The sequence below is a fragment of the Mercenaria mercenaria genome, chromosome 1 (genome assembly GCF_021730395.1).
Source record: "Mercenaria mercenaria strain notata chromosome 1, MADL_Memer_1, whole genome shotgun sequence".
Taxonomy (NCBI): Eukaryota; Metazoa; Mollusca; class Bivalvia; order Venerida; family Veneridae; genus Mercenaria; species Mercenaria mercenaria.
The window spans coordinates 33,566,847-33,585,458 of record NC_069361.1 but is presented as its reverse complement, the minus strand read 5'-3'; the positions used below and the strand labels follow the sequence as shown (position 1 = coordinate 33,585,458).

Below are 18,612 nucleotides of genomic sequence, written 5' to 3'. Positions count from 1 at the left end.
TAGGTCCGGTACTCAGTCGCAAAATACTGTCAATCAAACAGCGTTGAGTTCTTGGCTACGGTCAACAAAAAATTTTGGTCCACAGAAAAAGGAAAGTTTGGGGTCAACAATGTGATGCCGCGCAGTCAACCGACCCGAAACTTTTTTAATATTCGGAGTCGGAAGTGGGGGCAGAAACCAACATAATACGGAAGTAGAAACCTTGAATAAAAACAGCTTTATTACGGGAAAAATCCGCCGGATGAAAAACGAATGAAAAAAAAAATTTGACTTTATGGGAAATCAAAAAAATAAAATTAAAAAAAGAGATAACAAATCGCTTAAACCCCAAAAACCCCAAAATTAAAAAGTGATTTTAGGTCTTTACCCTTCGAAGTTGAACGAAGTTGAAACCCCCTTTTTCAAATACAAAAGAAAACAAGATTTTTTAGAAAACAAAATTTAAAATGGGGAAATTTGAAATTTTTTAAATTTACCCCGAAATTGAAAATGAAAATACCACGGATCTAGAAAGGAAGGTGACGGAAACGGTTACAGAGCAGCTAGATATTTACGAAAAAAATTATCTCTTTCGAGTGTGCTTATCGTTTTCCGAGAAAAAAATTCACCAAAGGGCCAATTCTAGTAAAATGTTCAAATTAAAAAGTTAAAGGGTATTTTGGGGTTCTTTCCCGAAAAAAAACGCAAAAGGAAACCCACTGAACGCCCCTTCCCCGAATTGGCGAAAAATTTTCCCGGGAAAAGAATTTGAGAGCGGCAGGGGCCCTTTTTTCCATTTTTTCAGCATTCCCGCAAAAAAAAATTTAAGCAAAATTTTAAAAAAAACCCCCTTCAAAAAAAATTTCCAAAAAAAAACCCCCCCTTTCCCTTAAAAAATTTTTTCCAACCCCCCAAACCCCCCCCCTAACCAAAAAAACAATTTTCCAAAATTCCCCCCCCCCCCCCCGGGTTTAAATAAAATTCATAGATAATGGGGGGGGGAAATTTTTATACATTTTTGTAATCAATTCGATGTGAAAAGTATTTGTGAAACCAGGCAAACGGCAGCAGACGATTTTAATGAATTTGTTTCGGGTTTTCCGAATTTTTTGTTGGGCCGAGATTAGGTATGAAAGGAAACCGAGGGTCGGGGTATTTTAGCTAATAAAAAATTTGGGTTTAATAAAAAAACCGGGGGGTTTGTTAAAAGTTTTCCCTAAAGTTTCTCGAAAAAAGTATCGTTTTTTGGGGTTTTGTAAAAAGCTAGGTTTTAACATAATGCAATCTTATTTTTTTACTTAAAACGCCCCAAGAAAACTCTCCAATATATAGGTTGAAAATAATAATGGGATCGAAATTCTGTAAAAAAAAATTTTTAAAAAAATTAAAGTGATTTCGACGACATCGCAGTTTAATGGGCCGGAGTTTTAAAATTTCCCAAAAGGGGTAAAAAGTTTTTTTCTGATTTTATCCCAGAAAAAAAAATTTTGGGGACTATGTTTTTCAATGGGAAAGGTTGATTACCCGGGGAAAAGGGTTTTTAGTATCCACGTTTAATGGGGACACGGAAAAAACCTTTTTGGTTTCTCTCTCGGGAAAATTCTGCGGGTACAAAAAAAATATACATTTGTTAAAAAAGGCAGATTTAATGATAGTGAGGGAAATTTTACGTGTACCCCAATAATGGTAAAAGTGTTGTGGGATTTTTTTTAGCGTAAATCATTTTTAAATTTCAACTTTATAAATGTTTTTTTCGTCGGTGCCTTTGACCTTTTCAGATAAATTTCCCCTTTTTTTGCATTTTTCGTTGTCGCAGCCTGGAGGCCCGGTAAAAATAAAAAACCCTATGTGAAAACTGTATCCAAACACCTTTTTTTGAAAATTGGGAGACCCTTTGGAAATCAACTTTTTTTAAAAATTTCCCGTAAATTATTTAAAAAATTTCCCTTAAAAATTTTTACCAAGGAATATCAAACATAGTCATAAGGATTTGGAACTTATAAAAAACAAGAAAGGAAAAATGCTTAAAAAATTTTTAAAGTTCTGTAAAAAGTCAAAAATATAAAACCTAATATTAAAACCCGGTATGGTGGGATAACGATGTTTTTAAATGCAAAAAAAGCATGGAAAATTTACAGAAAATTTAAAGAAAATTTCGCAAAAACGAATGTAAAGATGCCCTCAAGGGTTTTTACTTATTATTAAAGAGTTTTTTTCCCAAAATTATGTGTTTGAAAAACGATTAAATTTGGAGGAGTCGACGATGGGTTTTAGAAAATCGTAAAAATCCAAAAAAATTTTTGGGAAATTGTTTTAAAAAAAGTAAATAAACAACATTAGCAAGGGGAATGTCAATATATCTAGTGCAGAATGGTATACTATTTTAAAGAAATTTTAAAAAAATACCATTTAATGTCAAGGGGTAAAAAAACGCAGAAATTTGGGAAATTTTTTTGAAAATATGACTCAACAGCTGTCTGGGGAAATTTTTTGATGTTGAGATTAGTAAGGGAAAAAAATTTTAAAGTTTTGCCTATGTTCATTACAAAATTTTTGTCCCTCAGGGGGTTGACGGTATATGTATAAAAATTGTACAAAACCCAATCGTTTTTGTTGGTTACCGTACTTTTAAAAAGCTTTTTAATGGAATTTTTTCACCCCGGGCCCAAATTTCCGCCGGTTTGGTGTGAGAGTTTAAATTTCCCCCAGTCCCAAAAAAAAGGGCCCCCAAAGATCGAAAAAAAAATTTTTACGAGCAATTTGATAATTTTTTGGGTCTGGAAAAAATTTTGGTTAAGGGAAACCCTTTTGAAAACCCCGTTTTAATTTTCTGGGCGAAACCCCCTGTGAAATTAGATGAATCTAGGCATTTTTTGGGCGAGGTATTCCACTGTTGCCAATTTTTTAAATTTTGCAAGCTTTTTTTTACAAAAGTTTTATCAAAAAGGAAAGGCGTGTCAAAGGTTTTTTTCTTTGTTTTTGAAAGCTTTTGAAAACGGTTTCAATACTCGGGTTTGGTTTTTTTGGGGTTTGGGTTGTTAAAAATTATTTTCCTTTTGTTAGTTTTTTTTTCCCAAGGTACGGAGCTGAATTCTTTTTTAAAAAAACAAATGGGGGGTTTCAAGATTTTTTCCCCCGTGCGTTTTGGGGGAAAACCAAAGGGGGGGGTTATTTGGGGCAAATTTTTTCCTCAGGTTTTTTAATGTTCCGTTTTTCGTTTTGGGGAAACGGTTTTTTTTACTTTGCAAAAACCGGGGGGTTTTTGGGAAATTGAGGTTCGCAGTTAAAGTGCCCAGGGGTTTTTCGGTTTTTTTAAACTTAAGAACCAATTTTTGGGGGGGGGTGGGGGATGGGGGGGGGGGGTTTCTATTTTTGGAAAAAGGGATAAAAAAATTTTTGGGGGTTTTTCGGGGGGGGGGTTTTTAAAAAAAGGGAAAAATTTGGTTTTTTTGGGAAAAGAAATCGAAGGTTTTTGGAAGGGGGTTCCCTTCGGGTTCCTTTTTTTCAAAAATTTGTTGGTCCCAAAAACCCAAAGAAATTTTTCCCCTTTTAAAGGGAATGCTTTTTTTGGGGCTTTTTTTCCATTTGGTTTTTTAAAATTTCTTTTTAAAAGTTTTTTAAATTTTTTTTTTTTGCAACTTTTTTCCCGATTTTTAAAATTCAGGGTTGGGGGGGTTCCGGGTTCATTCTTGAACTTTACGGCCGGGGGTTTTTTAAAAACTATGGGGGAATTCCCCCAAAAATTTCCCCCCAAATTTTTTTTGCCCTTTTGTGAATGTGGGGGTTAACCGGGGGGCGGAAAATTTCTTTAAAATTTTGGGGGGGGCTTTTTTTTTTTGGGGGCCCGGGGGGAAAAGGGGTTTTTCCCAAACATTTAATTTTCAGGGTTTTTCCGTTTTTTAAAATTGGTCGCAAAACTGGGGCTTTTTAAATTTTAAAACGTTTTCTAAAACCGAAAGGGAAATTTGGTTATTTTGGGGGATCGCAAAGGGACGTTGGCAAACCCGTGGGTTTTTCCTAAAAGTTTTTAAAAAACCCAGACTTAGGGATTGGGGTTTTTACCGTCGTTATCCTGGGAACTTTAAAACAATTTTGAAATTTGTTTAAAAAATTTGAAAAGGGTTGCTTTTAAACCCCGGGAAAAAAAACAAACCCCAAAAACCACTAAAAATCAAAAAAAAAAATTTGTCTATTTTAGATGTTCTATTCATGCTTTTAGGATAGAAAAAGGAAGACTTTTTAAAAATTTGATAGGAATTATAGTTTTTCCCCCCCACACCCCATATTATGCCCCCCCCCCCTTTCCCCCCCCACAATAAAAAACCCAGTTTCATTTTCCCCCTTTTTAATTTTGTCCGTATCCCATACTTTAAAGAGAAAGTTATTTTAAAACGGAATGGCATCTTCGATATTTGTGAAACGCTTTTTTAAAAAATTAAGGGAGGGGCCCTGCGAAACGGAAAAGTTTTTTCTACTTTCGAGATTCTTAGTTAACGTTTTCGTTTTAAAGGAAAGTGGGAGAATATAGATTTAAAAAATATGTAACTTTTCCATTTCCCGTTTATAAGCAAAAGTGCCGGGACTAAATTGGTGTTAAGGGAAACCCTGCTTTAAAAAAACCTGTTTTTTAAAAGGGAATTTTTTAATCCCAAACCCCTTTAAAGCTGTTTTTGGACAAAGTTTTAAAAAATGATGTACGTGAAACAGTTATGTTATTATTAAAATGTTTTAATAAGGGCGTTACCTATGGATTATTGTTTGTTTTATTTTGATTTTTTTTCAGAATAAATAAAAGTTATTTAATTTAGAAAAATTTTTGTAACTTCGGGACGATTTTGGGGTATTTAAAAAGTAAAAAAGGCCCTTTACTCGCCCTCTCACATTTCTGTCAATACCCTTTAAAAAATTGTTAACAGTCTACATAGAACTTTTTTGAGTGTTTACTTTTTCATTCGCAATTTGTAAAAACTTTGTAAATTTCTTCCAGACTCAATAAATTTTTGTTGTTATATTCAAACAGTATATCTAGAATTTTTAAAGAATACTTTTTTAAATATAATGTCTTTACATTGTACAATTTTTAAAAATTTCCCTTTTTAAAAATTGTTTTTTGGGGCCGGTGGCCTTGATTCCCAAAAAAAAACCAATTTTGGTTTTGGGTATTGTATTGTATTTTGACAGTTAAGGAAAAAAATTTTGACCAAAACCCGAAAAAACTTCACCAAAAAAATTTGATATTTTCTAAGTTAAATTTTAAAAAGGGGGCCCCAAAAATTCTTGAAAAAAGCGGGAAAAAGGGTTATTTTCTTGCTGCAAGGAGTATGCTTTGATGGTAAAAAAAATGTTGCTGTTAGTTTTAAAAAAGCAATAGTTGGTTTAGTTTATTTAAAAAAAGCAAACCAAAAAAAAAATTTAAAACCAGGCAACGCCAACCCCAAAGGGTCAATCAATTTGTGACAATTACACCTTTTTTTTCCCAAAAATCAAATGAGCAAAAAACCAAAGGGAAAAGAAGGGGCCCGATTTTGGGAGGGGCCCACGGGGTAACTGTATATTTTTAAAGCTACACAAAACCCAAAATTTGTCCCAATTTTCATAACTATAAAACCTGTTTTTAAAAAACATTTCAGCGGGTTTTTAAAAAATCAGAAAAAAAACAAAAATTTTTTAAAACTAACATAAATTGAAAAAATTTTTAAACCCCTTTTCCACAGGGGTTTGTCGAAGTGTTTTAACTGTGCTGACACTACTATTCAAAGTTTGAATTTTTTGGTTGGCAAAAAACATTTGGGGGGATTATGCCATTGTCTACACATGTATCTTAAAAACAGTGCTTTTTAACCTTTTTAAAAAAACACAAGTGCAAACTGAAAGATAGTAATTTTTGAGAATTTTCAGTTTAAAAAATGATGAATTTCCCGGGTTTTGAAAAGAAAAAAATAGAAAAAAGTGGAAACTTCACAGGTCCCCCAAACCCGGAAAAAAACGAAAATGTTGAGGGGCTCGCTTTGATTGAGCCTGTTTTGGACGGGGGGGGAAATGCTTTCTCCCGTCCACCCCTTTTGGGCCCGGGGGTTGGGGCAAAAATCAAAATTTACACAGCAAATAGTTACAAAAGAAACCCTTTGGGTTTTTTAAGGGGGAAAGATCTGCTTTTTTTTTGCTGGGGAAAACACAATTAAATTTTACACCTTTGAACTAAAAAAAAAGACAAGATGTCCAAAAACATCTATTTCGGGTTTTAAGGGAAAGATAAAATTTTTTGGGTTTAATACATTTTGTCTTCTTTTTATTTTACGGGTTTTAAATATGAATTGTGTTCCCAAAACCCAAAAATCCCTTAAATAAAAAAGAGTTTTCGGAAAATTCCCTGGTGGGGTGAGATAAAAACAGTTCTAAAAATTTTTAGATGCAAAAATTTATCGGGTTAAATTACTAAAAACTTTGTAAACAATTACATTAATGTTTCCTTAGGAAATTTTAAACAAATTTAAAAAACCACTGAAAACTTACTTCTTTAAATTTCCTTCATTATTTTTATTGAAAAAAAAAGCTTTTGTTTGTTGCTCCTTCCACAAAAACCAAAAAAAGTATGTTTTTAAAATAAAAACTGTTAACTTTTATTCATTTCAAAAGTAATGGGTTTGCTTTGTAGCTTTGGTGAAAAAAAAGTGTCAAAATGGTGCCAAAAAACATAAAAAAAAAAAGAAAAAGCCCTGTTACTGAAAAAAAAAAATTTTTTAAAGTTCCCAAGGAAACAAAGACTACATAAGAAATTTTGAAAAAGAAAAAAGTAGAAAAAAATTTAAACATGTAAATCTGAGGTTGGGGGCAAATCATCAAACATTTTACCTACAAAAAACCCTTCGCCCAAACCTCACTTTTCAGGGTTTGCAGCCGGCCTTTTTTCCCTTTTCTGATTTTTGCTTAGCTCAGGGGAAATAACTAAAAGTTTTGAAAGACTAGAAGAAAAAATTACCAGAAAAGGCTTAAAATCCCATCTGAAAGACGGGAAAAATACAATAAAAATACTAAACATACATCGGGAAAAAGTAGCCAATCGTGACAAAGCAAAAAAATACCTCTGAAACCCCTGGTGATTAAAATAACCCAAAAAAAAAAAGATACATCGGGAAGGGACAAAAATCTGGATGAAAAATTTACTGAAAAAATCTTCAGAGACTTTGATAAAACATGTGAAGACCATTTCAAAATAAAACTCTGGTGATGAATGAAGGGGGGACGGGGTAGCCCGTGATTTGCAAAACTGGCCCCTTTCCCAAACCTGAGGTCGGGGGTTAGTCCCCGGGAGCTACCCGGCAAATTTTTTAGAAACGCTTTTCAGTTTTTTCCCCCTAACTAGAGGTGTATGGTCAGGAAAACCCGGCAAACCTTTTGTATCGTGTATACCTGGGGACATTAAAGTAAACCCGGGTGTTTTCGAAAAAGGTAGGCTAAGTTAGCCCGGAAGGGCCCGTATCTGATTTTGATCTCTCTGTCGTGGGGGGTTTGTCTCACTCTGTCCCTTGGTCAGATCGCCCCCCCCCCCCCCCTTTTGGTTTTGTTTCTAGTAGAGGATGTTTTTTCCCCCTGTAGAGTGGCTGCCTTTTGAAAATATGTAAAGGCCTTTGAACGTGAAAAAAAATCATGAAAAGGGCGCTATTTTTTAAAACTGGTTAATAATAATAAAACAAGAGCACCGCCTTGCGGGTGCGACGCTCATCTGATTTTTTTTTTGTAAAAGAAAAAATTGTCCCACCCCTGATTTTCTAAATCTAAAAAGGGCCATATTCTTGCAAAAAGCAGGATAGAAATTATGTTCTTGTTTTTCAGCGTCCACTTATGATGGTGAAAAACGTTGCAAGTTTTTAAGGGAAAAAGCTTTGGAAATTTTTTGGGGAAAAAAATTGGGTTAAACATTAAAAATCAACCCCCGAAAAAGATTTTCTAAGTCCCAAAAAGGGGGAAAAATTATTGCAAAAAAGGATGGAGTTTCCCCGCTTGTGTACAAAGGGGCAGCTTATGATGGTGAACAAGTTTTTGCAAATTTTCAAAGTTTTGCTTTGATAGTTTAGAGAAAAAAATTGACCTAAACTTTAAAAAAAAACCAAGAAAAACTGAAACTTTTTTAAATCCAAAAGGGGCCCTAATCTTGCAAAAAAACAGGATGGAAATTATGTTTTTTTGCTGTACAGGGTCAACCCTTTTGGTTTGGGGAACAAGTGTTGCAAGTTTTAAAGCAATAGGGTTTGAGTTTAGGATTAAAAAATGACCTAAACATAAAACCCTTTAAACCAAGGGAAAAAGATTTTTCTAAGGGAAAAGGGGGGAAAATTTTCTTTACAAAAAAACAAGGGTGGAGTTAGGTTTTTTTGTGTACAGGGTCCCCAAAAGTTTGGGGAACAAGGGATTCCAAGTTTCAAAGCAATAGCTTTGCGTTTGGGAGAAAAGCTGCCTATACATTTAAAAATTTAAACCAAAAAAAAACTGATATTTTCTAAGTACAAAGGGGCCATAAATCTTGCAAAAAAACAAAAATGGAGTTATGTTTCTTGCTATTTTTAAAGGGGAAACTTTTGTGGTGAACAAGTATTTCCAAATTTCCAAACAATAGGGTTTGATAGTTTTGGAGAAAACCCGACCTAAAAAAAAAATTTAAATAGGCAACCCCGGGGGACGCCACGCCGACGCCCACAAAAGGGGGAAATGATGACAAAAAACTCTTATTTTTTTTTTTAAAAAAATAGATGAGCTAATAAAAAAAGAATGAACTCATAGAATACAATCATACAATTGCAAAATCAAACTTGACTTCAATGATTTTTTGATACATCAAATTTCTTTATACATCTAGAAAGGTTCAAACCAAAAACAAATTGCCTTCCCAAATAAAATAAACGGGAATTCTTGGATATTTCAATTTCCTCTGTTTAATTTCAGTCTTTAAATGACAAAAACCCAAAACCATTACTGTAAAATTAGAAAAAAGTTTCCCGTTTCAAAAAGGGACAACATCCCGTACAAAAAGGGTTCCCACCTTTGCAATAGGGGTTTTTTTATTTAATTAGGGTACAGTTCCCTCTTTGGGTTTTTATTTAAGGCAGTTTGAACAACAAAATAATTTTTATATGGATTTTTTCCCGGACCTGGGGGATGAGTTTGAGCAAAGGGGGAGTAAGGATTTTCAGTTTGAGAGAATGAAGTTTGATTTTATATCTAAAAATTATTACCCTTGGGAAAAGGTGAGAAAAAACGGTCTGACATGCTGGCCACTTTAGCAACAGACACACTTAAAAAAGGAAACCCTTTTGTTTTAAAAAAAAGGAAAACCCTTTGGAATTATAAAAACCAAATAGTTTGAAAATTTTTTAAATACTTAGATTTTTTGAGAAGTAAAGCCAAAAAAAGGGATTTTATTTAAAAGTTCAAGCCAAAAACCCCACCATTTCATGTTGGAAGCAACTTGGGAAATTTTGTATGTTTGAGAACAATTTTAAAGACTTGGGCCTAGGGCCCCCTTCAATATAGTTGTGTGGCCAAAGGTATGTTCCGTGTTTCGTCATCAAGGGATCCCAAAACAGACAGGGTCTTGCAAGTTTTTTGCCTTTGGGTTTCCCCAAAGGGGTCTAGAAAAGGGAAGGGATTTGATGAATAAAATTTTTTTTTCTATGAATGAAGGAGGGCTGAGGTTTTGAACAATCATCAATAAAAAAGAATCTCCTACTCTGATAATTTTAGGTCAGAAATATATATATTGCATTCTGGCTTATAAATGAGGGCGTGACTTGTGTTCTCAGTATGGTAGAGAATTTTAATAAAGCAAAACACAAACGACATTTTGTAAGAGGTTTTAAAAAAAATTTTATTTAAAATTTTTTTTTAAATCTGACTGAATTGCCAATAAATAAATTTAAAGGGGCCGAATGGCTGAGTCGGCTAATGGGTTGTTTTATGACAGTATAGTCCCACCAGTTTCGTTTGTTTTTTGTTTTTTTCTTAAAATTTTTTAACACAGGGTCGATATTTACCCAAATTTTATCCGGATACGTTTTCACTTTCCTCCAGTTTGGGAAAAATTTTTTACCCAAATTTTGATGATACGAAGACATTTAGCGCATTTTGGGAGTATCTGACATTTTAAATTTTACGGTTAAAATTTCCTTTTTTAAATCTTTTCATAAAAAAGTTGTTTCGTTTCACCAAAAAAAAAAGACGTTTCTTTCGATTTTAAAAAACCAAGGAAAAAAACAAAATTTTAAAATTTTTTTCGCCCAATTTGTTTTTTTTCGAAAAAAAAGAATTTAAAAACATTTTTAATTTTTCAAATTGTAACTAAAAAAAACCAGTAAGAGTTTTCTTCCAATAAATTTTTTGTTTTTCTGACTCCAAAAATTAAAACCCCCGCAAAAGTTTATAGAAAAAATTTCGGGTCGGCTATGTTTTTCCTAAAAGCATCCAGACGATTCAGAAATTTTTTTTTTAAAAAAAAAAAAAAAACTTTTTGTGCGTTTCTGTAAATTTTTTATACGTTTTTATTCGCTTGAAATTATTTGAATGCGTTTTTGCTTTTTTTCTATTTCGTAATTTTGCTAATACGCCTTTTTATTTTTGGGGCCCCCGCCCGTGGAAAAAAAATTTTTTTTCCCTTTTGGGATGTTACCCAAGCTTTGTAAACCTGCGCAATTTTTTAAATGACTTTATGCTTAATTTTGTTACATTCGAGAATTTTACAATTACAAGTTTCCCTAAAAATGACAGATTACATCGTATTTTGGTCTTTGCAAAGGGAATTGACACAAATTAACTTAAATTTTTGCAGTGAAAAAATGTTTGAAATTTTAGAAAAACTAATGGAACTAATCCTTCACTTTTTTATTGGGGCCATTTAGAGAATTTGTTGGTTTGCAAAGGGCTCTTTAAAAGGCTTTAGCCTTTTTGCCGACTCAAAAAAAATAATTTCTTTAAATGAATATATATTAAGATTTTACAACAACCCTGAACTTTTAAAATATATTCAATACACGGGAAAATTTGCATTTAAGGAAATTTTTTTGCCCCAAATTTTAAAATTTAAAAAAAATTTTTTTCTAAGAAAAAAATTTTTTAAGAAAATTTTTGAAAAGAATTGATTCTGCAGTTTTGGCGTGCTTTAAATTTATTGAGAAAATGTCAGCCACTGGGGAAAGTTCTTGGGTGTGCCCCAAAAAAAAAATTCATGCACGGAAAAAACATAAAAATTTCAAAAAGCGATGAAAGTGTGCTAGCAGTTTAGCATGCATGCTTTAGGGAGTTTATTATAAAATCAATTTGTTTAAATTTAAATTTGGAAAAGGTTTTTTTAGTTATTCTCTTTTTTAAAAATTTTTCAAAAAAATAATAAATTTTTTGTAAAAAAAAAAAGGGTACAAAGAGAACCCCGTTATTAAAAATCCTGCCCCCCATTAACCCCTTAAAACCCTGCCCTAAATTTTCTATTTAAAACCCTTGTCCCCCTTTCCCCCCTTTTGGGCAATACCCCTTTTTTGTTAAAATTTGGGGGTTTACCAAAAAGATTTGATGTTTTGGGGAACAGTGCAGATTTATGATCAGAACAGATTTTGGGAGGTTTATCATGTTTTACACTGGTCACAAAATTTGGCCCCAGTCGTGTCCAGAAAGGAAAAAAGGGGGGAGTTTTAAACCAAAGTCGGCTCAGGAAAAAAAAAGTCCATTAAAATGGCAAAAAAACCCAGAGCTTTCCCTAATCTACATAAACAACCTTTGGGACAACAAATTTTTTAAAATGAAAAAATTTGCTCCATATCAGCTGCCCTTGTGGATAAACACAAATTATCTTAAAAAAAATCTTTAACCCCTTTCATGCTGGGGCACGATTTATGCTGCCTTTGTTTTACCAGGGGCAGTTTATGACAGACTGCTTTGGGTGTGCAGGCTGATCATGGGCCTGGGATGTTCGCCTTTTGTTAGTATTTCCCTTTTTGGGATGACCCCCTTTTTTCTGTTAATGGGGAGTGGCCCAAAAGGAAAGATGGACCAAATTTATTATAGAAAAAAGCAGGGTAAAGGTTAAAAATTTAAAGGATTTAAATTTAAAAATCAAAAAGATTTTTATAAAGCAGAAATAGCATAAGGGATAAGGTATCAGCCACTCATCCAGGAGGCTACTTGTTGAAACCCCGCTGGATCACAACCCTTTTTTTGTGAAGTTTTGCAAAAAATGTTCACAAAAGGTTTAAAATCATTAAAATTTTAACCATAGTTTACAACAGCTACTTTCATCAAATCATAATGAAAGCAAGGTCCTTACATAGAGAAAATTACAATCTTTCTAATCCAGTAATATATATTTCACGGACACTTAACTTTTGGTTTCTAATTAAATGTAAACATCATTTCTAACAAATAAAAACACAACTGAAAGGACAGTGATTAATAAGCTCTGTATTAAACGCTTCAAAAGTTTCCCTTTGTTTTCCTGAAGGAAGGATTTCTGCAAAAGGGAAGCTTTCCCTTGGGAAACCCCTTGTATTTAAAGAAAGAAAATTAATATTTTTCACCCTGCAAAAACCCTTTTCCCCTTTCCAATCCCGAAAGATTTTTTAAATGTCTGAAAATGGGGTTTTCCAGATTTGGGAAAGTGATAAAAAACCCCAGATAGATCGGGAAACCAAAAAAGACAAAGGGGTTAAGCTTTTCCTGTAAAAATTTTTTAAAATAGACTGGTTTCCCTCTTTCCTTTGGACGTACCACTTATTTTTCAAAGGGGTGTTCACTGTCCCGGTGTGCAATGGTCCCAAAGGGGAGAATCCTTGCCCCCAAAGGCTAAAGGTTATAATCGTCTGGTCAAAAAAATGACCCGCCCCTGTTTGCCATTCGTTTAGTACCTTTTTGGTAATACCCCCTTCCCACCGTTGTTTGGGAATGGGTTTTTTGAAAGATGGGCAAAATTTAAATTTTAGAAAATTTTTTATGGTAAAAGTTTTGGATAAAATACCCGTTAAATTTTTTATTAGTTAATTTAATTTGCTCCAGATCTAGAGCAACACCCTCTGTATAATAAACACATCTGTTGTTTTCCAACTAGTGTTTGCTCTAGGAACACTGTGTTGTACAAAAGATAAAATTACTGATTAATCCCTCCTAGTTTGAAACTTATTTCAACACTAAACCCCAAAATTATTTCAAAAATTTTATTAAATTTATCCCCTGAAAATACAAAAGTTTTTAAAAACCTTTTACACTACCAGAATTTCAGAATGTTAATAACACCCTTTTAAAACGCAGTACTTTCTTTACCCCCATGAACAGTTCCAACCCCTCCCAAAACAACTACCCATGTACAAAAAAACACATTTTCTTTTTTCTTCAATGTTTTCACAATGTTGCCCCAAAAACCCCCTTTCCATTAAAAATCTTGTTTGGGCCAAAGGGAAAAAGGGCCCCGGGGAGATCCAATCAAAGTACCATTCTCTTTTCCATTCTCAAAAAAATGCTTACTTTCAAAAGCCAGAAAAAAACATTTTGACGGTTTTCCTTGAGAAAATGCAAAATAGGGGAAAGCTGAACTACCAACAATGATTTAAAAACCTTGGAGAAAGACTTTAGGTTTGTTTTTTAAACTGATTTATACAAATTTTTCTCAAAAAATTTTCTCAATTTATGTGGGGGAAAAAAAAAATTTAAATTTTTCTCTTTTTTTTCTTACATTTTGTCCTCTTTTTAGTTTACGGTACAGGGCGAATTGTGTTCTGCTAAATAACTGCAATCAATAGCTTAAAACAAACATTTTTTGGCATTTACAAGGTTTCTGTGATCAGACAGACTCAAATTTAAAGATGCAATAAAAAAACAATAAACAATAGCATGATCAAACGGCAATCAGGGAACATTAAAACTGGTTTTGTTCTTTAAGGAAAGAGGGGCTTTTATTTGCTTTTACAAAGTAAATCATTCAACAAACGTTCACTTTATTAAATCAGGAGAAGGGATGAGAGTGAGTGGACGTCACTGATTCCCCCGGCCCGCTCTTTTAAAAAAAAACCCCCCTTTCCTTTGTTTATTTGAATTGTGGGTGAACAAGGGCTATTCCTTTTGGGGATCCCTGAATGGTACAGTTTCAGTAAAAATCACGGCACTTCAAAAAGTGGGTAACTATGCATTTATGAGGTCTGTTCAAGAAGTGACACCATTTGTCTATAACATTAATAAATTTGATGTATTTTAATAAAAACATAATTATATCATGATAAATGAGGGGATATCTGCAGCAATTGCTTTGAACTGCTTTGACAGCTATAAGGGCAAAAACAATGTAGGTATCAAAACTGACCATAAAGTAAAGCAAACCTAAGTGGATGGGCTAAAACGTTCCTTTTACCTAAAAATGAATTAGTGCTCATTTTGGCAATAATGTTTTGTTCAAATCTGATTAACTGGATGTGATGGTATAATGTTATTTATCAGGAAAACCTAAAATAACGCCAGGCAGTCATTACACATTAATTATTTTAGCCTATAATGTTGCCCAGGGTCTTTGGCAGTACCTATTCTTGAGTATGTGGACAGTATCATCATATGTAGAAAATTCTTGTTGAACATTATATATATATATTAAATCCCGGTACAATGCTCATTTTCTCTAAATCATGTTCCCCTTGGTTTCACTACACATGATGATACCAGGTGGTAACACATCTTTATCTCAGATATGTATCTTACCTTGTGTCGCAAAAAGTGAAGGTCATTCCAAGGTCATGTCTTGACATAAACATGTTTCCATCCATTCTTACTTCTAATAATGGTGTTGTCTGCATTGTCCGACATATACACAATAAACCATCAGTCACCATTGTACCAAGTTTCATAGATAGGTGCCGCTTCATCTTGCCTGACCATTGCACTAACTGAAAAAAAACAACAACAGATTTTCATTACTTTCTTTTAGTACTTATTTCATACTATTTCAATCTTTTTAAATGAAAAAAAAATAGTAGAAAGCAAATAACATTTCTGATATAAATTTCTTTTTTGTTTGCTGACTAAACAATATCCAGATATATTGCTCCAAACCATTGTAATTTATGGGCTCTCTCCACACTGACTAAATAACACCAGCCATGTCCAGAGGTTATACAGTTTCCATTTGTGAAGTATTACACATACTACTAATAAACTAAATGGATTTTTGTTAAAGAAAAAACAAATTCTTTTTTGCTTCTCTTTTGAGCAACACAATATGGGTCTGAACAAACACAAAAAAAAAGGTATAAATAAAAAGACTGATCTTTGCAATAAATTTAAGATCATCACCTCTAATACAGGGGTGTAAAATTCCACTCGCCCGCTCGCATTGGCGAGTTAAAGTCTGGATAGGACGAGTGGATCTCTCTGTATACTAGACCAATCGGGCGAGTGGTTTTTACGTCGTAGCTTTAATGAAATTCAGAAATTACATCTTGAAAAACCTCAACAAACATTGAGATAGTTCAGTTGGCTTGCTACTTTGATTGACTGGAATTTACTCGCGAATCGTAAAGATATCAAAACGTCATGCCGGTATTTTTCCATTCCGAGAGCACGTGTGACCTATCGTAATATCAAATTTACATCTCTGTTACTTTTGTTTATCGACACGTACACAAAAAACGTGCGTAGTGCATTCATTTTTTAACATTATCGCTTCAGTTTTTCAACATCGCTTGAGAAGTAATATAATTTGAATTCTACTAAGAGTTCAAAAAAAATATCGACGGAAATGTAAGCAAATTTGTATGAAAACGGTCGAATTTTCATATAATCATTTGTTAAATTTCAAACAGCGCGATCTTAATTACTGATTTCTTTCTAAGAGAAAATAAGTAATACAGGCTGTCTAGCATACCCCGACAAAAAATTAGGGCTAATTTTAGGGCAATTTGTACAAAAAAATAGGGCTAAAATTAGGAATTTGGTACAATTTTAACGAAATTTTAGGGCTAAATTTAGGAATTTTCAAATCAAAATATGGACTTTAAAGACCATGTAATGTGCTTACCTTTATGTGATTGACATAAAAGTAACTCAGAAATAGTGCTTTATTTACAGAAAAGACGTCTCCTAGCTTTCCACTGTTTTTAACTGTGCTAAATTGTTTTTTTCTGAATTAGAAGAACTTTTAAACAACATTTAAAACATTTTCTCGTTTTGATCATTACAAAAAAGTTAAAAAATTAGGAATTTTTGTGAAAAAATAGGGCCTTTTTAGGAATTTCCTTTGATTTTTTTTAAAAAATAGGAATTTTAGCCAAATTGAAAAAAAATAGGAAAAAGTAGGAATTTTAGGGACGCTAGACAGCCTGGTAATACATACTATGGGCATAAAATTCGGACTTTTGACCAGAAGGAACAAAAAACAGAATTAAAAAATCTTAAATAATGAAAAAGCGGCAGTAATTTAAATACATTGAGTAAAACGATTTTTTTGGTAAAAAGGTTTCTGTTAGTGCGGGGGAATAGGTTACGTGACCTCGTGGACGTAAACAGAAATGTGGTTTTAAAATAAAACAAAATGATGTTGTTGCGGTTTTTAATAGTTTTGAATGAATCTTTGTACATGTATTTTTTTTATAAAATATTCTTCTCAAACGATAATGTAAATTCCTTGAGGGCAAATAGGTAACATGGCGCAAAAACTGTAATATGACGTAATGCCATGACAATCTCGTGCAACAATACCGCTTTGATCTCCACTTCAGATGTCATGATACCGACACACTTCTTTTAGCTCTTTGAGAGGATGTTAATTGATGATGAAAACAGGCCATTTACTTAGTTTATCAACAGAATAATTACCGATGATCGTCAACTTTTTTTTTTCGCTTTCAAGACGGGTAGGTGGATGATGATTATTGTGTCCATATTTTTAGGACACTTTTCAAAATAATTATTTTTCGGGAAATAAGTCTTGAGAAAATGAAAATAACTGATGTTTAATACTTTCCTGACACTTTGGGAAACTACAGTAGGGGTTAGACTGTGATTATTTTTACTATCGATGCAGTTATTATGGAAAGCAACTTGATGGTGGAGATGACAAAATTAGTGAAAGAAAAATATCTGGTGAGAAAAGGAAATTTAAGAGTAACAAAACTGAATAATCAAAAAGGAAACGTAGTGTACGAGCCATGTATTATGTTTGAAATTTGCTTGTACATAATACTTCTTCCATAAAACGTGACAGTATTAAAAATGTCAATTATTAGGGCGAGTGACTGTCCACTAAGGGCGAGTAGATTTTACCAGGTACTAGTCCTGCAGGGCGAGTGGTGTGAAAAAGAATTTTACACCCCTGTAATAAGAGCAAATGTCCCCATCAGTAATACTTATTCAGAAAAATAAAACTCTAATAAATCAAAGGATAAACAATTTATTTCTTCACTTGGCTACCATGTAGGTCGTTAATGACAAATGGAATGGAAAACAGCCTTGTTGTCAACATGAGGTTGTCTGAAGTGTCAAAATCCTGGACAGAAATGTAAATGACACATTTTTCCATCCAAGGACACCAGTAACTTTCAAGCATGGTTATTTATCAAGTACATGAACACAGATGCTGTTTAAGTGATATATTATTTTAGAACTGGCTGTTCCTGCATGCAGACCCTATTATACAATATTTGATCCCATACTAAGTATACCATTCTGGGCAACAGTTAACTTTTTAAGCAGGCGTACTATTTTGCACACTTAAAATTTAATCATGTGCGCATAATATTGTGTTATGAATGTTAAAGTGACTAACCCACACCGAAAGGCAAAATGACGCATAAAATTAAGTCAATATACTTAGTTTAGGAATACCGTAACCGCTTGGCCAGGGAGAAATCACCGACTTCATCATAAACATACTAAGTGTACTGACTTCATTTTATGTTATTGTTTTGTTTGTTTATATTTCAGAACGTCATAATATTGTGTGATACCTATATGTGTGTCATGCTCTCACTGTCACGTGATGTTTGCAAGGTGCTCGCTGACGAGAATTCCGTTTTTTTATAAACCAGGAAACCCTTATCAGAAATTGGTAGACGAATGTTTATATCTTAAATTTATGAAATGATTTTCAACAGAATTTGATGAAAAACACATTGTTAGAACATCAAATATGCAGCAGGTGAATATAGCAAAAGTTTGATTTTTAAAATCTGACACCACAATATGTGGGTTAGTCACTTTAAAGGTCCATTACTAAGGGAAAGTGAGTTGGCAATTTTTTTCATAGCCAGTGCATAGACTTCTGCAAGACACTAAATAATGAAGATTGGCAGGTCAAAATTTACAGAAGGTCTTTGGAACTCAAAGAAATGTATGTGTGTTATGTTGAAATTTCAATGAATCGACAGAATGACCCCCCAGGTCTTTTTAGCTTTCTTCATACTTCATAGAAAAATAATTGTACATATACTGCGATTTATTTCGAATTTCTACATACCAACTTTCATTTTCCAATAAAATGAAATAGTTTCTGTGCTTTTTAAAAGAAATTAAAATGTTCACTTTCCTTAGTATTGGACCTTTAAGAGGTGCATACAAATTAATACAGACAAGGTTAAGGAGAAAAGTTGACCTAAACACAAACTTTAACCAAGAAATCTG

At 33.2% G+C, this 18,612-nt stretch overlaps 1 protein-coding gene across 1 annotated transcript in view; it reads right to left on the bottom strand.

The window, feature by feature from the left end:
- LOC123542103 (endothelial PAS domain-containing protein 1-like) overlaps positions 1 to 14,877 on the bottom strand; it is a 53,914-nt gene extending 39,037 nt beyond the window's left edge. The window contains exon 1 of the mRNA XM_053543925.1: positions 14,698 to 14,877. Within this exon, the coding sequence (XP_053399900.1) occupies positions 14,698 to 14,861 (164 nt within the window). The 5' untranslated portion in view covers positions 14,862 to 14,877. The remainder of the gene's footprint in view (positions 1 to 14,697) is intronic.
- Positions 14,878 to 18,612: the final 3,735 nt, after the last annotated feature.